Source organism: Rhea americana, unplaced genomic scaffold (assembly GCF_003343005.1).
Source record: "Rhea americana isolate MKP2758 unplaced genomic scaffold, rheAme1 scaffold_294, whole genome shotgun sequence".
NCBI lineage: Eukaryota > Metazoa > Chordata > Aves > Rheiformes > Rheidae > Rhea > Rhea americana.
In genome coordinates, this window is record NW_028186417.1 from 56,446 (window position 1) to 80,434 (window position 23,989).

The 23,989-nt window shown below is 39.3% G+C and overlaps 1 protein-coding gene across 2 annotated transcripts in view; it reads left to right on the forward strand.

The window, feature by feature from the left end:
- Positions 1-6: 6 nt before the first annotated feature.
- The window catches only part of BMP2K (BMP2 inducible kinase), a 68,158-nt gene continuing 44,175 nt past the window's right edge, over positions 7-23,989 (forward strand). For both annotated transcript variants that reach the window (XM_085309233.1, XM_085309234.1), the window contains exons 1-2: positions 7-171; positions 23,634-23,752. In XM_085309233.1, coding sequence (XP_085165359.1) covers positions 15-171; positions 23,634-23,752 — 276 coding nt within the window. In that variant the 5' untranslated portion in view covers positions 7-14. The remainder of the gene's footprint in view (positions 172-23,633; positions 23,753-23,989) is intronic.

Genomic DNA, 23,989 nt, shown 5'->3' on the forward strand with positions numbered 1-23,989 from the left:
AGAAGTTTTCTCGGATGCCCAAGTCCGACGGGAGCGGCGGCGGTGGCGGCGGCGGCGGCGGGGGGGGGACGGTGTGCGGCGGCTCCGGCGGCGGCTCTGGCGGCGTCGCCCTGGGCAAGGTGTTCGCCGTGGGACGGTACCAGGTCACCGCCGAGGAGCTGCTGGCCGAAGGTGAGGGGCCGGGGGCGCCGGGCGCGGCTGCGGGAGGCTCAGCCCCCGCCCGCGCCTGCCCGCCGCCGGCTCGCCCTTTCGGGCCCTAAATAGCTACTGGCCGCGCTAAGCCGCTTTAAGGGGTTTTTGTCCGTCGTTGTCGTCCCTGGCGGTGGCCGGTGCGCGGGGCTCCTTAGGCGGCTCGCGGAGTTTCCCGGCGTGTCGGCCCGCGTCAGGCAACCCCGGAGCGCGGCGTGGGGCTGCTGACCCGGCGATGCGTGAGAGACGCTGTGCCCGGCCACCCCGGCCTGAGAACGGGGACTTCCAGCCCTGCGGAGGGCTTTGGCCGCTAAAAAACGTGAACTCCATTTTCTTTCTTTCCTTTTCTTTTTTTTTCTTTTTTTTTTCTCTTGGAACCTAGCAGATTTGGGTCACGAGTGAGCTTGGCGTGCTCACAACTTTTGCTGTAAATAACAATCCGTTGAAGYGTGCGTAAGACTTCTGATTCCTATCCTCGATGCGCTTTGTGGTGTTGGGCCTTCATTTGGTCTTACTCCTTAACAGGAGTTAAGGTAGTTGTAGAATTGCTTAGTCTTTGTTAGTTGTACAGCTTCAGCAGAGCCTGTGTCATGGGGTGTCCTGGTGACGGGCGTATTTGGGTTTTCCGGGGGGAGGGAGAGGCGACAGCGTCGGGCTGATCTCCCCAAGTTAGTGGCAGCAGACAYTGCTTAATTCACTTCCTAGGTCACTGAACACAGGGCCGGTCCTGTATGTTTGGTAGACGTTGAATTTTGTAGGAGCACTGCAGTGTACTTTAGACGTTGTAGCTAAAATAATTTAGCTTTGTCATATATATGTTTTTGTGAGTTACTCGGATGAATTTATGCCTAAGTGTATAGTAAACTTATACTGCTTATGTGTATTCCCTGATGAAAATTTAGTTCCCATCAGCAGCTTTAACAGGTACATATAGACACAGTTAATATTTAAAAAGGAAAACGAAAGGGTGGTACTTCATCTTCCATTGCTATCTTGAAGAGGCTTACGGAATAAAGTAAAACYGATGCTTAATATTTAGGATGGAGGATTTTGGCTTTGACTTCTGAAAGCTTGGTGTAAGGCAGCCMCGGGTAAGCAGCTGACTACGTGAGTAGTTTTTGTGCCTTTAAAGTCACTGTGATCTGACAGAAGCATCTTTTCTCTGCAGGGCTGGTTAGAGGGTAGAGGCTTCTGGATAAGTTATGAAAATAGGCATCCGAACAAGCAGACGGGATAACACAAAAAACCCTACATGTAGTAGAAAACAGGAAAATTGCATATTGCTTTATTTGGGTTAGTGTATTATTAAAGGGGGTTTTTCATGAAATGCTGTATGAAGAATTATTATTGATGCCTTTTTTTTGTTCTTTCTTTAGCTTGTGGAAACAAATTTGTAACCAACAGCTGACTATTGTGCAAGTTACCTTGCCGCCTTTGAAGGCAGAAATAGCTAGTTTTCAATGGCTTTTATTAGTATCTTAACTACGAATGACTGAATGAAACTAGTAAGAGTAAGGACAGTGTATGTCTACTGTATCCTGGGAAAAGTCTGCAAAGCCAACACCAGAGCTATTCAGTAGTGACGACCTAAAAAGACTTATAATAAAATAACAGTTGACAACCACATAGCTACGGTGGTAGTAGTTAAGAAGGCAGGGAACATAGGGGAAAAATTAGTCTGGTAACTTTTCTGACTGTTGAGAAACTGTGTGGGAAGGGGGCAGCAGAAGTGACCGATAGCAAGGTCACTATGACTAAGTTATTTAACGGGACTCTTGTGCTCTTCCGAGACCACAATAGTTGATAATGAATAGGAGTCTTATCTAGGTACTATTTCTTGACAGTCAGTTTTCCCCTGTGCTTAGTAACAATTAATGTTAAGTAATATTAGTATTTAATGTTACTATCAAATACCAATATTAATGATACCGTTCCTTAATAATCCCCCTTCTTTAACCCCTCCCCTCCCCCCACACCATTTTTCGTAGTGTCTCTGCCTAAGGTAGTTTTCCTTCACGGAAAACCATTTTTTTCTGAGTGATGTAGTCTTGTTTGACAGTTCTCTTTGTGTTCAGTGCTGTCAAAATAGCGCGTATAAGTTATTATTTTAAGAGGTTTGTATCAGAGTTTGAGGTTGTGTAACCCAGAGCATTTTTAGTAAGTTTATGAAAGCGACCAATTTAATGACGAGCCCGTTACGGTATAGATGCACAGTATTCTGTTAGCAGTGGTGTGGTATGGATGTGCTTGTTCAGTAGCTGGATCATTAGCATTTGGGGAGGGGGTGGGGGGAAATGGTTTGTGTCAGTCAGCCAGTTACTGTTCCGCTCCCTGCCCTCTAGCAAGCACAGGTACCTGTTCCTTATCTTGCTTTTGAATTGTCTTAGAAAGCTAGGTCCTGGTCTTGCAAGTGACTTAAGCTCTCAAAGTTRCAGTACTGATGTCAAAAGGCTTAAGTCCTACAGTTGTGAACCTTTGGTAGATGTCCCATGTTGATACAGATGTTGCCCTCAAAACACTTCTGTAGTCTTTGACAGTATTTTTTTCTTATTGCAGCGTTTTGAAGGCAAAGCTTTGTAGCATTATAATCTAGTTTTTTTGCAGAAATAATTTATATAATATTATCTAATGCAACTGCATCTTTTTGTATAATACAAGTAAGTAAAAGCTGAACTTGTACTATTACTAGGTTCTTACTGTTTTTTGTTTGTGTTTAAACACAATTTTTTTTGCCTTAACACAAGGGTCGGTATATTGTTGGATGGAGTTGTTTGTTTCTAAGGTTTATTATTCAGAGATGGGTAAAAATCAATTAGGGCAAGGCTTGATGGAGAAAATGAGTTGTCAACTATTTCATTGCAGGAGATGGAAACAGCAAGAGGCTGATAAAAGTATGTAGCATAATGACYGCAGGATAGTGACTGACATATGTGGAGTGAAGGCCTTGTTTTTTTTTCTTGTACAAGTGAATGCAATGAAACCAAGGTTTGGAAAATTAAAGCTGACAAAAAGACAGAGAAGTCTGTCCTTTCAAAGTTGTCAGTGGTGTGCTAGGCCCTGAGCTAACTCTTTTAGTTATGGTAACTTCAATGTTGAAAAGAAGATAAACAAAGTCTTTCTATTTCAGACATTGCAGCATGTTGGACATGAAAATGGGTGAAACATCTTTTTAAACCAATTTCAGATGTCAAATGCAAAACAATTAATATTGTGAAGAATGAAATTGAAAGTAAAAATAAACAACTTTGACCTCTTCCTGACATAAACAAAAAATATTTCACATTGTATCTTTAAATGAGGGTAGTATTACTTTTTTTGGATTGACTTAAACAGATATGAATTATTAAAGGGGAACCGCATTGAACTGAYTTTTCTGGAGACTGCAAGGGTAGGCGTTGGAAGATATTTTGAAATTGGGATTCAGTTATCTTGTGGTCTTGATTGCTTGCGGGGCTTAGAGGAGTTTAAGTAGAGTAAAGATTTCACCAAATTTGAAGGAATTTTTGTACTGCTGGATTTAGCAGACAGAAGTGGGCATGCTAGCTGATGTGTCCAAACTTAGTACGTAGTTAAGTATGTTTTTACTGAACATAGCTAAAACAAATAGGGGCTTATGGCTTTAGAAGAAAGGGGAGGGTGCGAAACAGATGATCTGTACCTAAAATGTGCGATAATTTCTCGAGTTAGTTATGCGCCCAGTTTGAGAGCTCTTTAGTGGGCATGGAAGGATACACATAGCATTACTTTTATTGTGTATCCTATTTAGAATTGATTAAAGCAATCATGGGGAATATGAAATTGCATCTTAAAAAAATCTCTTGTGTAGCATTTTTTTTTCCTGTGGTGTAGCTAATTTATTTTTGTTCAGTGTCTTCCATGTCTTTAAACTGGTATTTCGAGTATCAGAATTTCAATGGATCCTTCAGGCTGGCTGTTGTTCTGCTATCCAGGACAATTAGTACCCTAGTTGGACACTTCCTGATTTCTTAATTAGGCTATTTTCAGCCCCAAAGAAAAATAGGCTAACTCCATGTCATGCAGTAGTCACTTCTGAACTTAGGGGACCAGCCTGTAGAGACACTAAACGCTTGTCCCTTTGGAAGCCCTCTCCTTGTTCTTTAAGCTAAAAGCCCTTTAAAACAATGAGCTGGGATTCAGTCCCCTAAGTAGAAGAGGGAAGTGTTAGAACACAGATCTTGCAGCATTTGCAGTTTATACTTTTTAGAGAACATATCAGGCTTGGAGTTCGCATCTTCTGATAAGGATGCTCTTATTTTGTAATAAAAGCACAATATGGTTAGTAGGCAGTATTAAGTACCTTTTTCAGTGAAGATCCTTGAAGGAAAACAAGTAGTGTGCTAGAAACAAGAAATAAGTCATTTTCCTCCCATATTGGGAGGGCTAATCTTGCCACAGATAGAGTGAACTGGAGTTCCCAGGATTATCCCGTAATTACTGTTTGCCTATGATTCAAGTGTTTACCCTAGTTATGTATGAGGAACACCACAGTGTTATATGATTATAGTGCAAGAAGGTGTTTTTTCTCCTAAAAATTTTGGCTTTTGAGAAAGGACCGTATTGGCTGTTTCTGGACAAAGCACTAATCTGCTGTCATGAGTGAAGTACAGTTGTTGCCACCCTAATTCTCCCATCCTAAGTGTATTGCTCATGAAGGGGGAAGTGAGATGCTTGAGACTCGCGTGGAAGGAGCTGGGTAATGCCCTGTGCAACTTATTGCAGAAATACCCAGCCTAATTGTCAAGTAGTGGGTAGGCTTATTGAATTTAGAAAGAGCAATAGTCTGCTCTCTGGCTTTTCCGTATCTTAAGACTTCAAATAGGAGTTGAGCATGACACGTGACTACGCTTGCTCTATAACTTTCTGTCTCTTCCCTTGCCCTAGGACAGATGGAGAGAAGACCAGTAGTGGTTATACTGTTTTTTATTATTCTGGCTCATAAAATGGGAGTTTGTGTTGTGTGATGTTGCACCTTCCAGTGCTATGTCTTAGAAAGCTGTTGTTTAAGTAACTTTCTATCTAGGACCAGACGGGCTGGAATAATGCCTTTCAAGTGGTAATTGCTTTTAAGTTAACTAGTTACAATGTTTATATTAGATAGAATGTTTGCTTCATTTATTTAATATGATAATTATAGTGTTGTTTCCTAAGAAGAAGGACTCTGGAAGATAAATGAAAACTTCCAGCCTTCTCTTACAAAATTGGAAGCTCATTCTCTTTTCTTGCAGTCCTCTGCCCAGTGATGCCATACTTGGAGTTCCTACTGATAAACTCTGAAAGGAGTGAGTTTCTTGCAAGGTCTACCATCCTTCTTAAATTTAGCATGCCAGCTTTGCAAGTAGTTGATGACCCTCGTTACTCAGTTTGTCTTGTATTTTCATACTGTCCAAGTCCAGCCCTAAGAAAACTAGCCATCCCGGGGAGAGGAATCCAAGTCCTGTTCTGTGAGGATTTATGCAGTATATTTGCTGATTGTCATATTGTTGTTTAATCTTCTCCAGTAAAAGGCGTTTTCACTGTTTTTTTTCTTCAGCCAGTTGTCTAAGAAAGGMGCGTTAACAGTGAACGGGCATCTCGGGCCTTCAGACTCTTCAAGATCAGTCCTAGRCTTAGAATTGTCTTGAAACTTTTTTAGGACTTATATGCTTATTAGTAACAGCAGTCCAGTTAGTCCAAGTGGACTCACTTTCTGATGTGCATGTTGTTCTTCCTGCCCTTCCAGAATGTTCTGTCAAACTCCATTTCACTTAAGCTTTCATACCTTGATTTTTGAGTGAGCAGAGGAAGATGTTTTAGGGAATTCCAGCTCTGGAAGCTACTGTAAATTCTGAGGCGTGCTGTCCTTCTGCATCTACTGCTCATTTTCTTGCAAAGATTTGGCTGGGTGGTTGTGTTTTGCTCTGAATGAGCAAGTAGAGAGAGATGCCATTGCAATGGTCTGTTGCTTTTGATGTTTGGTGTTTAAATATGACTTGGACCAACTCCTCACACTGCAGAATGAGAATCTGGTGTTGAGAGTCTATTCCTGTGACAGATTGTATGAATGCATCTGGTACAGATCACTACTTCTGGCTTATGTGACTGTTTAGTGTGATAATGTCCTGGTATGTGGCAAGCAAGATGTTTTATTACTGCTTTTCTTCAATAGTTCAGCGGTTATGTAGCGTATGGCTTGCTACTCATTGCAGTAATTGCACAGTTATTGTTGTTATTTGCAGTTTTATTTTCTAGTTAGTCTATATATACTAGTTAAAATTGTTTTTTTCAGTTGGATTATGCACTTTTTTGCTGGAAGRTTGTTCTAAAAGATAAGCTTTAGAATTTGAGTTGTGATTGGGCATGCATATTTTTCAGTGTTCAACATTATTGAATTTATTTGTGCACACCATCTGAAAGGTCACTCCTCTTATTCTTTTTGTCTCAGACGTGGTTTTGCATGTTGGAGCAACAGAAATTGTGCGAGTTTAGCAGGTAAAGGAGTTAAGAAACAATGTGAATACTTAGAACATCATGGTTTTCACGTTGGCTCAGAGTAAACAGTAAYGTGTGAAGCCCTTTTGCAGTCTTAGTCAGCATGGCTACCTTCTATCAAGTGTAACGTCGGAGTAGCAGGCAGTGAGGTGTTGAAGGAAGCTTTAATTCTAGGCCATGAAAGACGGGGAGAATATGCTTTAGTGCTTGGAACTTYAGGCTTTTCAAGCATAACGCAGGCTGATACCAACTTGAAGCAAGATTCATGTTTGGTATTTTACAGGCTGTAGCTGTAATCTATACGTAAGAAAAAGAAACAGGAAGTATTTGGGGTTTTGACATGTGATCCTTACCTWACCTCGCGTATTGAAGTACTATATTAAGGAAAATATGATTTCATGTAACATGGAGCACAAAATAAATGCTGTAAGTTCAATTGGTTGGCATATTCAGGTAGCTTGTGTATTTGGTTGAACTTTCATGTTACTTTGGGAGAACGTGAAGTCGTTTTTACTGTACCAATTAATTCCTGTGCAGTGTTAGCACTSTATTGTTGCTCATCCACTCCTCAGAGCTGTCAGATGCCTCTTTCCCATAGATGTATGAATTAGCACAAGAAGTTAAGAAATACCTGCARGCTGAGGAAAGTATCTGTTGTACAGGAGAGACGAAGTTCAGCTCTTACTGACATGTGGTYTAATGCTCATCTGATTCTCAAGCTATTGGTCTTTGCATCCATTAAGGACATTTGTTTCTGYATTGCAATGACCATGTAATATATTGGCTTTACTTCTCTGAGTATGAGTAATTGATATTTTTCTCTCTGAAGAATGTTATCGATTTAGTTTCTTCTGTAGGCTCAGAAGTAGTTAAATACTGAGCAAGAGCTTTGGAATCTAGTAGCTCTGAGCTAAGTTCTTGGGACAGTGGCCAAGAGTCCGACTGTCATGTAAAAAGCAACTCGGTTTGGAGCAATATCACATTAATATGATGCGCTATCTTCAGTCATCTTTCCTTAGCCAGATTTAACAAAGGAGAGATTAAACAAATGTATGTGCTATCTATTTTCTTTTTTTCCCCTTGCATTTGTGTTTTTATTAAAGCATGTTTATTGCCTGGCTTCAAAAGAAACTGAGGGAGATGTTATTTTTGATGTGCATTCATGGTTGGTTCAACTGAAAGCTTGCTTTCTCATTGTTTGTTAGATTGCAGGATTTTGTATGTCAACGTAGAAAGCAAAATCTTTGTTAGCTAGTAAAAGTATAGTTTCAGACTGATACTAATCTAGCATATTAATCTCTCTGAGAAGGATACGTTTATTTCTGTGGGCTTTGTTGCCATAGTACAAGAGCTGTCAGTCATTAACTAGTATRTTACCCGTACGGAAGTATTTCTACAGTTGTTTTGTGCATGGAGAACCCAAGTAAATACCGGAGATAAAATGTGATTTTCCCCCCCCCCCTTTTGGTCTCTACCTAGCGGCTTAGCTCCAGCCTTTCTCGCAGGACTGCAAACATGTTCTGTATATCCACATGTCCATCGTGTAGGCTTTAGCATCTTCTTAGCTGTAGATGTTTGTTTCACTGTACCATGTGTGCACCTAGAGTGCCTGAATGTCTCGCTTTTTGCTAAACAGATTTCATTTCTGGTTGAAGGAGAAAAGTTTGAGCTGGCCGTTTAGGTGGGGCTTCTTGTCTCTATGTTGTTTTATAGTGTTAGTTTCAAAATACAAGTTCTAACTTGGRCCTGTATTTATTTTACTGTAGATATTTTTCTACCTCCATAATAGTGTAGGTAGTTGACTGAGTTCAAGTTTGTAAGCAGAGCTGTGTGAAGTGACACTGAATGTTTTATGCCATGCCAAAATACAAAGTAAAAGAGTGTCAGATGAAAGGTGTTCAGGCAAATCTTTTATTAAGCATTTGTGACTAGTGGTGAATCAAGGCTTTGTCAGCCAATTAAGAGTAGCCTGGTCGCTAAACGTGTTGTCCTTTTCCTAAGAAATGGTTGGATTTGCGGATATCTGTTTTGGAATGAAGTATTTTTTTTCTCCTGAATTCTTACAAATCTAGTTTAAAAGCAGTTAAGATATCATATGGACAGCTGTTTCATTAAATGTTTGAAATACTGGTTTATTTCTAATCCTTATAAATCGAAAATCTGATGCTAGTTTTCGGATTGCGGTAATGCTAAGCAGCAGTTCGCTGATGCGTGTCATATGGTTTCTAATGTGCTGCTGTGCTGCTGCTTTAGAGATCGTTTGTCCTGTTTTTCCGCTCAAGCTTAAGAAGTTAGGCAGTGAATGTGAAATCTCTGTTCTCATGAAGGGCCAGGTTCTCGTTTTTGCATTCATCCTTGTCTAGCTGCTGGCAAGGCAGGAAGATAAATGCCTCTTCTCTTGCTTTCCTGGTTGTTTTAGGAAAGGATTTCAACCTCTGCGTGTTTGACTGCTGGTGAAGAGGGCAGGAACGTTTTGCTTCCTCCTCCCGATTTGTTCATTCCTTGCTCTGAATTGCCTAGGTTGGTTAGCTCTCGCTAGCAGCGGTAGGATGTCTTGGTTGTGGGTGGGGTAGGTTGTGAAACCGGCTCTCTAAATAGAAGCAGAGAGGGAAGAGGTGCAGAGAGGTAAAAGTGTAACAACTGGAAATAAAAATCTATGTGATCTTAGGGATCTGATTTGATTAAGCAGAGAAGTGGCGAATATATCTTTTAGCTTGAGTAGCAAGCGATACTTTGTGTTTACTGGTGCTTTATTCCTGAGTAACATCAACACAGATGTTGCACAATATTCAGTCTGCATTGTGGAGCTGAGAGCTAGTTAACTTGTGTGTGCACACAAACATCCATGTGAGTGTAAAGTGATTTTTTTTCTCCCTCCTTTTTTTTTCTTTTTTTTGCCTTGCTCTTCAATAGGTTTCAAAGGTAGTATTGATCTGAAGAGCATCACATCCCCTTAGGGAGCATCATTACCCTGYGAATGGAGAAACAAAGGAAGATAAAGGGATTTGCCCCAAGTCATTTAACAAGTCTGTACAAGAGATATGGGTAGAGCTTGGAACTTCCTGGCTCTGTGTTGATTTCTTCTTCATCAGTTCTGTAATAYACTGTTAATATACCTTGATTGCCATATACAAAACTGAAGCAGAACTAAAAATTTGGATGTTTCAGACTGAGAAAGGAATTCAGATGTTCTGGGTTTTTAAGATATTCTGTCTAGAATAAAATACATGTTAGGCTTCCTTCCAAACTTGCACGTTATTTGAATGGATGAATTCGTTCCTTTAGTGCCTTGAACCTTTTATGTGCAAGTGCTGTAAGAGATATGTACTTACATGTAGTAAATCTGATTCTTGGTCTAATTCTTGATCTAATGTATTGACTCATTTTACCTCTTGTGTTCTCATTGTATATTTATGTTTTAACTGTGATTTCTATTTGTGTGTTTTGTCTTTCAGTACTAATTCTGTAACAGTTAGGTTTTTTTTTCTCACAGCATTTGTCTATTTTTCTTATAAAAGAAAAACTTAATTATAAGCCAGTATAATTAATATGACAAATTCATATATTCTTTTGTAATTACTACAGGTTAAAAATTGCGTGTACTGTTACTTACGAAGGTGCTTACTAAACCACTTTTGGGGGTTTGGATAATTATTAAATGACTTGCACAAAAGTATAGTGAAGTGTTCCTACTGCTGCCGGCTCTGGGACAGGCTACTGAAGGTCCAAAACATGGAACTAATCTTAACCAAATCGCTAAATGTGCGTGGACTTAGGTAGCACTATTTAGAAAGTCTGGCAGAGCCGAGCACTCTTCTGGATCACAGTGATGTAAACACAATAGAAGATCATTTCTTTTAATACTTTATTTTTGCAGATACGGAACAAATATTAAAGCATCTCAGGCACTTAATTACTCTAGTGACATGAACTGTGTAAAGGACCTAACTAGTACAAAGCGTGTGCTTCATGGGACAAAAATAGTAAGTGTGGATGAAATTCATCATGGAAATGTTTGATGTGGCATCAGTTTCGTCCTGTGTGGGTTTTAAATTGAGGGAGCATTTGATTTAGAGGTCTGGTTCAGGTCTATGTCTCTAATAGATTTTCACCTTTCGTTCAGCTTTGATCAACTACTGCTTAGATAGCATCACATGGCTTTTGCTAAATGAAATAGCGTGGAAGCAGCAGGAGGTTTATTCATTGTCTGGATGAGATGTCCTGAGGTTCCTTAAGCACTCTGAAGACAGCGAAGAGTTCAGGTTTGTCATAGTGGTTGTAAAAGCAGTGTAGCTACACTGAACGGTATCAAAACACTGTGCGCTGAATCTAATTTGGTTTAGCCTTGTAGATGTGTTCAAAACCCTTGATTCCTTGTTTAAATTTCTAGTATTGTCTTCCCAGTTTTCTGCTTCCTTAAAATGTGTTTTGGCTTAATTATCTTCATCGAACGGGCCATTTTTAACTTTTTTCCCCTTGGCCTGCTGTACTGTTAAACTGGAATTGGTCATGTAACTGCATTTGTAAGACAATTTTTGTCAGAGGACATGTCTTGATTTAGATGCTCGATTAGTCAGTGTTCTGTTTAGAGCCTAAGCCCAAAGCATACCGGCTTTCAGACTGGTCTGTTTAACAAAAAACAGCCTTGTTCAGTGTTGTGACCGTTCGTTGGCTCTCCCTTGTAAACACAGTAGACTAATGGGGGATAGTAAGCTGTTTTGATAATCCTTACTTTGATGTTCAGAACCTGGATGTCATTGCAGCATTGATTCTTTACTGTTAAATGATGAAGTAAGTCATACTACTTGGAAGTTTTGGTTTCTCTTTTCAAATCATCGAATGTCCCAGTGTGAGGTTTGGAAGTGTTACTGCAGTACCATTCCCAAGCGTAAATGGGATGTAAAACAGTTCAGATGGCAGTCTTAAGACAGAGGTATTTTGAAAGCTAGTTGAAATGATCAAAAGAATAGAACGTGTACCAGATAACGTTTTAAGAATTTCTTGCCCTCATTTGGGTACCATGGAAGTACCATTACTTAAAATATTTTTTGACCTCTGCTTATTGGCATGGGCAGGGTGAAGACTAATATTTTGCTGTCAGAGAAGTTTATTGGTCCCCTGTTGCTATAGCTGATAGTCCACATAGACCTATATCTGCTGCTCTGGTATGCTGAGAGTTGAAATGTATACCAGTACTTACAGATAACTAAAGAAGATGAAGAGGGTAAGTAGTGAGATGATGAAACTCTCACTATACTAATACTCTAAAAAATTCATATCACATCTTCTTTTCTGTATAATTTTGCTGGTGAATACAGTTGTGACCATGATCATAAATGGGTCGATTGACTCAGTTGTGATTACACCCATATGTAAAAATGGGGCAGACTATGTAGACTCTTCCTGGCAATGGAGAGATCTGAATTTCATCTGACTGGCTTAATATGTATCTGCTTCCTTAGAAAAAATAGTAAACTAGAGAGTGTTTATATGACAGAAACCTTAGTCTGAATTGATAGCTTTTGAGCCTTATGAATTAGTTTATTTCTGAGTGGCCTGCTGATGGTTTTGTTGCTGTGGCAGTGAGAAGTGGCATTTATCCAAGATGCCATAGAAGTAGCCATTTTGCAGAAGCTGGGAACCCTATGCTTTGCCTTGTTTCTGTGCCATGGTAGSTTTGTGGTGGTTCGTGCACGAGTTACTGATGTGCAGAGTTGTAGATCCGTTTTCAGACTTGCTTTGCTTTGGATTTTTCTGCCTATGTATTTAAATGACAATTAAAATAGTATTTTCTTTTTTTTCTGAAGACTAAATAAAGAACAAGTGGAAGTTCATTAAAGAGCCTTTTTTTACTGAGTGGTAACCATTAAAGGTTCTGTATAAACTAAATTTAGTTCCAAAAATGTTGCAGTGGTTCCACACCAGGTATCTAGTGTGTCTGTATCCGCTGATTTAACCAGTTATGTAACTGCAGTTTAATCAGACTCTTGCTTAATATATGGGAAATCTGGTACAACTTTCCTCACCAAGCAACTTGAAAATTGGAATTTGTTTTTTTTTTAAATACGTAAACCGTTTGGTGCATTAATGTTTAGCAAAATGTCATTTGAAGTTAACTTACAACRGTAGGTTGAATTCATGAATTCTGTTTACTATATTCTCAGTGCTCTTGAGTGAGTAGTTCAATTTTCCTGTATAGTCTGCGTGCACATATTATATACTCCTCCTGCTTTTTAAGCTCTGTCTGTTTTCAACTTAGAATAAACTAGACATCGAGTTGAATTTAGYGGAAAAATCCGGAATGGGGATGCTCAGGTGAAAAAGAAAAACAACGACAACAAAAAACCCCAACACCCAAAGGAAAAAAACTTGGCGTCTGTGGAAGAGGCARCGACTGTTCAAAGTTGTTTTTACTGTGCTGGCAGATGCCAGTAGTAGATGTTTTAGCAGTTTCTTGGATGAGTTCAGAAGCTTTATCATAAAAATTTGGGCAGGAAATGCATCCTGCTTAAAGGCTTCAGTTTGGTTATATCCTCAGTAACAGGATATGCCTAGCCTCCTGAAATTGGAGAAATGTGAGATTTAAGAGCACTATTAAAGGGAATTGAACTAAACATTTTGGCTTCGTTACACAGTTAACATAATCCTTTATATAAATGCTCAGTCAACAGTATTGACCATGAACAAAAAGCTCTGTTCTTGTTAGTTAATAAGGTTCTGTCTTCTGTATTTCTGTTTGTTTTTGAAGCTCACGTTTTGGTAAGGGAAGCGTGAGTGATTTGAAGTTCATATCTCAGATAAAATGTTGTTTCCTCCTGCAGATGGCTGCCTCTCTTGTAAAGTGCTTGTTGGCTTCAGAAGCCTGTGTGATGTTTCCTGAACTTCTATACTACTTATTCCAGAACTGGTTTAGGCCAGATAGGGATTTTAAAAATGCAAAGCTAGTAAATGATGCGATTGTGAGTAATGCAATTTACTGTGYATGCGAGGCCCAGCAACAATACTTGTAAGCTCATTCAAAAGAAACCGGCTTTAAAAATACTCAAATGCCCTTAAAGGGAAAACATGCTTATTTTGGTGTACTGACGTGCTCAAGAAATGTATGAAGTGCATTTGCATAGCAAAAAGGTGTTTGAGGCAATATACAGATGAATTGGCTGCCTTACTCTGCATCTCAGATGTAGAAATCGCTTGAAGTTCCTTATATGAGTTGAAGATAGTGTTGTTCTCAAGCTGGAAAATTGTGTTCCCTACACATTGAAGCAGGAAGGTTAAAAACCAGAAAGCTRTTTTGTTGCTGTTATGAATGTGGCTGTTAACACGTTCTGTACGCTTCACTGGATAGAATTAAAATGGCTTTTCTCAGATACCTTTGGGTAGTCCTAAAGTACTGCTTGGTCCCCACCAATGCTGGCAGCAGACTTGGATTAGTTTCTATAAACATAAAACTTCTATTGCTCCTGTGAGAGGAAAGCTTTTAATCTTTTGTTAGAAAGCAGGACAGTACCTCTGCTTCTCTGTTTAGTGTACTAGTTTCTTTTGTTTTTTTCTAAAAGTAGTATCTTCACAACGGAGCAGCCCTAGAGCTGTGAGAGATGTCCTTTCAAATGAGTGAAGCCAAAGTGTTCGTGACTTGTTGCCAAATCTTACTCTGGTTTCCTACTTTCAGTTTCTGTTAGTATACATAAGCCTTTTCTTTTTTGTTTGTTTGTTTATTTCCATATGATGTTTCAATCTGTTCGTGAGAAGAGGTTATGTTTAAATCTTCATAATCAACGGTTCTGTGAGCCATCTACTAATTGTGTTGTGTGATAACTTGCYTAATAAGAGAAGACGAGTGCCTGGTAACTTAAATAAGAGTCTGTTAAACATAGCTGCAGAGGTAAATGTATCAGATCTTTCAGTGAATAGGAAAAGTGGATGAAACTGTAGTATTATGCAGTAGTGCAGTGGTGGTGACTACTTTTATTTTTATTTTTTCAGACAACTTGAATCATATTTGTAATGTGGGGAGGTTCCTCCTCCTCCTTGCTCAAAAGAGCATGGAGTTAGAGGGAACATTTTCATCCAAAGAAATTGCATGTTTTATCTTGGAAGCATTAGATGCTATATTGTATGGCATGTTAAAGACTTGCAGTTTTTAGAATATGCATTAAATAAGCTATTCAGTCAAGGTGGTTTCATCTTCCTTAAATTTCACAGAATGTTACAGGAAATACAAATGCTTCAATTTTGGTGGCTGTATCTAATTAAGCTAGTTTACATATTCATGTGCATTAGAAAACTGTTTTGATCTCTAAGTGATACAGCTGAGGCAGCTAGTCAGAATATTGCACAAGAACAGTGCACTCACTAAGGTAGTTGGTAAACTGGGTACTTCTAAGAAACATGTCTGATGAGCAGCACGATGATCCTTAATGCAGAATGCTGAGCTTGTTCCTTTTGCTGTTGGCTAGATCGAAGCGTGGATATCTCAGCCAGCCAGCTGTCTGACAGTATCTGCTGAAACCTACAACTACAACATTAGCCCTTAAATTTGTCTGTAGCAAAAGTATTTGACAGWCCAGTGGAATGCTGCAGGACTCCAGCTGACTAGAACAGATATATTGAATATAGAAAAAGAATATTCTGAAACCTGTATGATCTCATTGAATTATGAAGTTTTTAATGCAGTTAATTATAGGAAGACAGAACAGATTTCTGTAGGAAGTCCTTCTTGTGTGTAAGAGAGCTTGTTCCAATTTGTCCTATTGGAAATTCTCTTACAAAGAAGTCCTACTGCCAGCTGCAGCAAGACAAATGATTTACAGGGCTCTGTGGAGACTTGCCTTTTAAAAGGCCAATTAATGACATTTTAATGTGTTTCATAGGTATGTACACATGCTTACCTTATATTCATATTTTTCACTTGGTTTTTTTTCCTTGAGGAGAAAGAAAAATGTTGCCTGATGGAAGGAGAGGAATGCGGAGAGACTTAATAGATGACTACATTTTCAAAATTTTAAGCTATCTTGACCTAAACAGTTGCAAGACACTGAATAGACTGCAGGCTTCCTCGCTGGTCCTTACAGGTCAAGAGTGAAAGACAGCAGTATCGGAGATGGTGCCTGTAAGATTCTTGCTGAGACTTTTGATGATTAACTGAATCAGCATGAAAAAAAGATGTTTCCAGTTGATGCCATAGGAATGCTCCTTGGGATTTAAAAGACAAACTACCGATTTGGGACTGGTATTTTTAATATTTCTCTGTATTTCACCTATGCTGCTTCCTTACCTAGTCYGTTTACTGACATGAGGGATTTTTCCATGATTTCTGGGCATCTATAGCAGGTTGTGTAGCACTTGAGTTTGTGTAGAGTCAACTGTTTGCTTGGTAGCAAGCTTACAGGATGCCTGGTCTTAAGAACTGAGTTTGCAATGATAAGAGAAGATACGGCTGACATTGCAAGTCTGTAAGAAAACTTTGGGGATGACGTTTCCCTGCTGGTTGATCGTAAGTTCTTGCACCCCTTTGCAACACTGTTATCTATGGGTTTTGCTTATGATTGCACATGGTGAGAGTTCATTGAATTTGGGAGGCTTTTTGAAAAAAAATTCTTTGTGTTAGGCATTTGTTCTACTTTGCCACATGTTTCTCGGTTTCACTGTAAAAATACTTTTTAAACGCTTGGCATGTCCGTTGATGCATAGGTATTACTAAATAGGAAAGCTTGATGCAAAACTGTATCAGACCTTTCTTTAATCTTTCTCAGAGCTCCATAGTAACTTGAAGTGTCTTCATTACCCACAATAGGGTAATGTCTTAGGTGCTCATGTCCAAGTGTTGTGCAAAGTTGGGCTGGAGCTGGTGCCGGGAGATAGAGAAACCTGACAGTGTGAGTTCGCAGGCAGGACTAAGTCCGATTGCCTCATACAGGTATGCATGGCAGACATTAGTAGTGACCAAGGTTTGCARTTCACTGTTAACTATTTTTGCAGTGCTGCCTTAAGAACAGATGCAGATTTGAAGAAAGCAGTGCTTGCCGTTTATCTAGCAGCGATATTCAGAGAGCGTTACGCAGTGGGAATTTGTGTGGGCAGTAGAAAAAATGAATTTCTTGGTAGTGGTATGTCTTTTTTGAATGCATTGTCTGCACACTCAAAATGGGGAAATATTTAAGTCCAAAATTGGCACGTAGAAGTGGATTATTTTAAACATAGTGAGCTATTTCTACTCTTATTTTCTGGAATGCTGAGCTCCTGGGCTTCCAGGCAGCATCCGTCAACTGCTTTTCCAGATGGAGCTCTTACTCGGAGCCTTATGTTCAGGACTGGGACTTGAGGAATGTGCTTTACTAAAAATATATGCACACAAGTATACGTAAACATGTGTATGCATGTACATAGGGTATTCCAAGTGACTATGCCCTCATAACAGTTTTTAATGAATCAGTGCAGCACTTGCTTCCGATCTATGGTATGCAGCATTTTGAATGGATACTTCAATGCACTATTACATTTTTRCTTTTTTGTTATTAGGCATGTAGTGGTCTGCTTTCTCAGTGGTCTGAGAAACCTTTGACCGTATATTGGTTAGAGACTATGAAATTCATGTGATCTATTTTTCTTGCTGCTTAGCGTAATTTGAGGGTAAAGGTAGTGTGATTTGAGGCGAGTTGAGTACCGGAACAGGTAGCTCAGAAAGGTGGTGGAGCGGTGATGAGTCTCTCGAAGATACTCGAGACCCAATTGGACACAGTCCTGGGCAGCGTGCTGTAGCTAACCCTGCTTGAGCAGAGTGGTTGGACCAGAAGATCTCCAGAGGTAGTTTCTAAACTCAGCTGTTCTGTAATTTAAGACTGCCTTTACTCAGCAGGAAGGCCACTTCACAGAGCTTTCCTGAAAATGAGCATGTGCAGGTGTTACGCCTTTGATCAGTGGCAGTACAGCCAGGATAGTTGAGACAGCTGACACACGGCACCTTCTCCGTACATGATGTGCTGTTGCTGGGCTCAGGGCTAGCGGTGGTGGACGCAATGTGGCAGCGGTGTTTAAGCAATTAAAAGATGGCAGTGTACATGGATGGTGAAAACTGGATGACCCTTGTCCTTACTCAGCAAGCACAGCGTACCAACAAGAGATATTATGACGGTTGCCGGGAATCTTCTGGCTTTGCTGGAAAACTACTAATTTATTCAATGGGGTGCTTCAGGAATGCAAAGGCAGAATTACCTGAATGCTCAGTGCTGAGAACGCTTCCTTGTCCTGTTGAGTCATTGACAACAACTGAACTCTTGAGCAAAAATTCTTCATAAGGTCTGAAAATCATGATAAATCTCTGATAACATGTAGATTCTCAACTATCATGCAGTTTTTGAGTCTGACTGAAGTTTTCAATTACTTCTGGCAGTGTAGCAATATATTAGAATCACAGAAATACTGTGATTGGTTACTTCAGTAATGCACTGTTTTTATTATAAAGGACATGGAGATGTGATAAAACATCATGGAAAGACTTTTGACCCGGGTTAATTGATAGCTGTGGCAGAGCAGGATTTTCTCAAGATTCCTTGTAAAAACAACGCACTTAAGCTTAATACTTCTTGAAAGAAGATCTTCCCAAGTAGTTTATACTGAAGTGCCCATGGATCTTCTGAGCTGTCTTTTCAAGAGGTCATGTTTTTGTTTTGGTGGAGAAGGGGTTGCTGCTGTCCTCTTAACTTTTTTTTAAATTGGATTTTTTGGTGTCTTCAGTGCTGCTCATAAGGTCATTTTGTTTGGAGGTGGATTTCTTCAGCAAAAAATATACTTTAGTGGAGAGCGTGTGCTTGGAACACTTAATGAAGCCTTGCTGCTGCACTTTGCTGTAGACTTGCAAGAAGATTTTTGCTTTTTAGCCTCATTTGGAGCCTATCTGCAGGACTTTCATACTGTTGCTTTCAAAGTCTGGTCTCATTCTGTATTTTTAGTAGGTTCATAGTCTCTAAAATGATTTGAGCTTGTGTGCAGGGCTTGCAAACTATAAAGCTGGGAAGGATATACAGTTCTAGGAGGTATGCAGCTTATGAATGAGGCCATCTCTGATTGCGGGTGTACTTTATTTTGGTAGATGTTGGGGACATCTGGTCAACTTATAGATCTGGAGTAACAGAGAGTGGATGTACACAAAGTGATGTAGGCATAAAGCCTTTCTTCAGGTCCAAGCTCTAAGGGTTAGCTTTTTCAAAATTTGTTCTCTCTTTAAACTCAAGGCACTTTTCTAAAAGTAAATTATTAAATACCCGTTTGTGCTGATGGTATAGACAGAGAAGAGGGGAAAACATGAAGCAGTAGCCAGTGTTTGGTGTAATACTTGTTTGAAGAGCTTTGATCTATAGCTTCCCAGCTTGCTTTATTCATTTCAGACTACTGAAATGTATTGAAAAGCTTGATGGAAATGCTATAGGTGAAAAAAAWTTTGATGTAAAATGGCTATCTTTATAAATGCTCACTTTTGACTATTTGTATGTAAATGGAAGTGAATGTTAAGGCTTAGATCACTGTCTGTCTCTAACAGCCAGATTTGAAAGCGTTTGTAGGGAAACTTTTATACCTTGCTGTTCTTAAGAACGACTGTAGTAAACTGYTGTGGATCAGCAATTGGTAAAGTGTGGGTAGTAATTGTTATATTTTAGTCTGTGTACAATTTCCTTGTCAGTGAAAGTTATGTTTCGTTTGTCTGAAACTTGAGGATTTAGTCAGCCAGTTGGAGGTATAACACTKGGTGCTTCTGTATGTTTTAATGGAGTATTTAAAAAAAACTCTTCAATTTTGTTGTGTGTCTCTAAAGYGTGCGTAATGTTTGTTCTTGGCTGATGTATTTCTGGTGTTTCTCGATAGAACTGTAGTGAGCAGTCTGAAAGGTAGTCATGGTGGCAGAGCAATCTTCAGTCATATTTTGTTTTACCAGAGTAAGATATTTTCAGTTCTGACAGTTTCACAATCTTCTTGTTGGAGTGCCAAGAATAATGTGGGAAGATGTAAGCAGAAAGGTGAGACCCTTTACGTTTTTCAGAGTTGTACTGAAATGGATATAGGGATAAGAAGCTGAAAATGTCATCACTGTAAGTGTGTGGATTTGTTTTAAACTTGGGTTCAGACACTGCTAATTAGCTAGTTAATAAGGCTCCAAAAGTGGTTGACTGAGATGGAAGAGATGACTATTCAAGGTAAGAAAGACTTATGAGTACCAGCTTGTTGAACTTTTTTGTAATGAGCTTATTCTTCCAAGCTTGCAAGTTTTGGTTCTGTGAAGTTTATCCTCATGGATGAAACTATTGAGGATGCTAAAAGGGRTTTTAGCTTAGTATTTTAAGGAATTGTGACTTATGTAATGCRACTGTCTTGCACAGCTTTTCACTGTTGAATTTCAATTGAGTTTCATGGAAATAAAACTTTAAGATACCTAGTTCCTACAGTTGTCAAAAATGGGCGGAGGGGAGGAGGAGATAGCAATGATATTTAGACTCTAGCACTCTGGCATACAATAAAAAGGAYGTGTGAATATTAATTTTGATTGGAAAATAGCTAGTGATTCTAAGTTGTAGGTCTATGAATAATAGAAGTGAGTCTTGGATACAGTGCCTCTRTCTGGAGTGCTTCATTTTGGTTCACACTTACCAGTGCTGCTGTTAGATAATTTTTTTTGAAGCTGACATAGGCCTTATCGGGTTGGTCAAGCCCACTGCAGCTGTCGTGGTAYGAAAAAACTTGCTTGTTGCTTCTGCCTGGTATACAAGCCTCTTAGGAAATCTACATTAGCGACAATTTTTAGTAAGTACCTGAAAGAGTTTACTGAAAGGTAAGCTTGCTTGCTGTGCTAAAATACTCTAATGGCTAAAGGTGGTGAAGGTAGCGTAACTGTGTCACCAAATGTATTGAGAGTCTGGGCATGTATGAAATTACATCCTTTTTGTCAAGTTTTTATCAAAGATGGTATACATTCTGCTGCTTCCATTAATGAGAGAACCTGAAACTTTGGCCTCATTTCCCTCTGAAAAGGCCTCAAAGTCAGCAGAGTTTTTACTGGTCACCCGGAAGGCAAAGAATGTGCGCTCGCCGATTAGTCTCTGCATACCTGTCCTGGGGCCAGCCGCTGCATGTTGTGGTATTTCTCATCTTTGGGAAGATGAGGTGCCTATGGGATGCCATGAGGGAGTTGGGACCTGAGTGTGTGTTGCAGTGGGTCAAGTTACAGGAATTTAAGAAGGGAACCAGAATTGCCATGATGGGTGATACAGAGTGGAAGTGTGTAGGAAAGCTGGTGGCTTAAAATTTGGAACTTCATTATCATCTTTTTATGTGCAATAGCATTTGACAGTTTTGTTTTTAAGTGTTGTTTTGGATGCATTTTGTTCTGGAAGACTCGGTGGATGTCTTCACTGGTGTAAGAAATTAAAAAATTTCTTCAGCTTATAAAAAATACTGCCAAAATCCAAGCTCCTATGCTGACCTACATGTGGAAGTGTAGTTCTGTTCAGGCTTTAATTCTGAGTGTCTGTGAGAAAGCAACTACTCTGTTTCCGGTTGTTTCCGTAAAACGTTTGACTAGAAAATGCATACGACTTGCTTTCTTATTTCCTCCTTTCTTATTTCCTCCTTGCTTCCTATTAACATAGCAACATTTTACAAGAGTTTTCATAAAAGTTTTCTAGGAAAATCTCAAGCTTTGCAAACTTCTGCCTGTCTCAGAGGGTCTTTCACTTCCTGTCATTAGTTTAAAAAAATGTGTGTGCGTGTGTGTGTATATATGTYCGTGTGTGTGCATATCAAAAAGCCCTTCAGTGGGTTGTGCTCCTTTAAGTGTTCAGGACAAACTGATAAAAATGACCTGTAAATGTTTACAGCACTAATGATTGCTAGCTGTGGTGTTTTCAGTGAGAAGTTTGGTGTCGGAGACTATTGAGAAGGTTCACGGATTAGAGTTTTGCTGGACAAAGATTTCCAGAGCACTGACTACTTTTAGGGTTCCTGTAAATATTTATCTACCTAATGGAGCTTTGTTCAGAGTTAGTTCTTTGATGAAAGATCCCACGGACATTTTTGAATGTTGACATTAACTGATGGAAAATCATTCRAGGTTACATACCTACTGCTGGGCAAGATGGGGAGCAGGTCTGCTTTTATGGCTGTTTTCAGGTTCAAGTATTAGTTAATAATGCCACCTAATGGCAAAAAGAGCATTTGTCAGAATATTCAGATTTCTCAATTCACTCCTTTTTCTTTTTTTTCTCCCCTCCCCCCCCTTGGATCACATCTGCTGTGGTTTCATGAAAGTGATTATCAAGTAAACTTGAAACCCAGTACTTTGGTTTTGTCCTGCTGCTAGTTGTAGAGAATTCTCTACGAGTATTATTTTTAAAAATCTTCCATTAAGAATGGTCTGCACATCAATCTGTTAGTGTAATGCCCCAACGTGGTGTTAGGGGAGCCCTGTAGGAACATTTCTGGCCTCGCTGGAACTTTACATTAGAACCTGAGTAACTTAAGAGCATGTGTCTGTTAATATTTTGGGAGTACCCTTTGTTAAGCAGGTTAAGTTTATGATAACGTTTTTGAAGAACTTAGACTGAAGTGTTAAAATTGACAATAATTATGTTTTGACATCATAGCATCCCATTTTTAATGCTCTTTTAGACAAATAATAGGTATTTTATGTAAAAGAAAAGTTCCTGATGGAATTAACCTTCCTCAGTTGTAAATTTTCATGCAGACTTCTGATGAGATTTCTATCAGATGAGATGCATTAGACTTTAAAAATGCTACTGGCAGACTATATCAGGAAACTTGAAACATCTGCATTTCAGTTGGCTACATCATTATCAGAATAGTTAATCATTCTAGTTTACATATTTCTGTCCTGATTGTAAAAGTTAGGTTTTGTGCTAATTGAAAGTTCCCATGGTAATAGTTGGCTTGCCATCAGGCAGACACTCAGTCAAGGGAGGTATGCATTGATTTGAGCTCCCTTATGAGGCAGGTTTCCGAAAACTGTGGCAAAGCAGTGTGTGTGAAACTTGAGCTGATGTTAACATAATTTGCTGTAGGCCCTGAGCAGTAGTTAGGATTAACATGAGACAAGACTGAGGGTTGTTATTTCCTTTGGTTTGCACGAGTGTTTGGATTACTTTTTGTGTAGGCCATTTCACTTTGTTTCTGTGTATAATAACATTTCATGTGCTTTTCCTGTACTAATGAAGAGAAAAGGAAAAACCTGACACTGAGGTTGGGAGAAGGACTCAGGTGTTTGACTTGTGGATGAACTTGACAGTGCTCATGTTCCCACGACTACTGCGATCATGAGCATTCTTATTCCAATGGTAGTATGTTTCCATTTCATCTGTGTTCAACATGGATTTGAATAAAAACATTACTTAGGAAGTGATTCCCTGCTGGCACTATTAATGACTTTGGTTTCTTCCTGTCTCCATCCTAAAATGAAAACTTACAAAACTTCTTGCATATTTCTAATGACTCTTGGCTTAATATCTTACTCCTTGAATTTTAAAACGTAGGTTTAGGAAAAGAATAAGAATTTACTTCATCAAATACTGGAGGGTTTAAAAGCTGTGAAGGGGTGGAGAATACTTTCAATTTGGTCTTATTTCCAGGTGAGATTCTGAAAATAATTCAGGGTTGGTAGTGGCAAAACAGACTATACAGAGTTTACACGAGGCTATAATTTGAATGTGAAAATATTAAAAAACATTTTTCTGTTTAGTGGTGTAACGTAATTGTAAGCTGCTTAAGTTTTTGTCCAGAAAACTTCATGTGAGTGAGTTCTGATTGAGCTGTCCTGGCAATTTTTAGGAAGTGTTCATTGCTTCTCACTCAGGCTGGCATGCGCACTTCTTCATTCGTTTCTTAGCGTATAGTGATGTTGGTTAGAGGAGTAACAGTCTCAGTTAGCTCCATTCATTTGTAGTTGTCTTCTGCAGGTGGCTTCTCTACTGTGTTTCTGGTACGTACCCACGGTGGAATACGTTGCGCACTGAAACGAATGTATGTTAATAGTGTGCCAGATCTCAACATCTGCAAGAGAGAAATTACAATTATGGTAAGTAACACATTACTTATAATTGTAGAATGCACACATTTACAATACCTATATGATACCTCACTTCTCTCTAATGGCAAGCTCTTCTAGACCACGTTTTCTTTTGACCTTATGGTCTTGACTTTGTGCAGCTAGTGCTTTCTGGAAACTAATACTCAGCATGGGGTTAGTACATGATAAATTCCTAAAGCAAATGTTAGAATGTATTTGATTCCGTAGTTGATCGTTTTGTCAGTA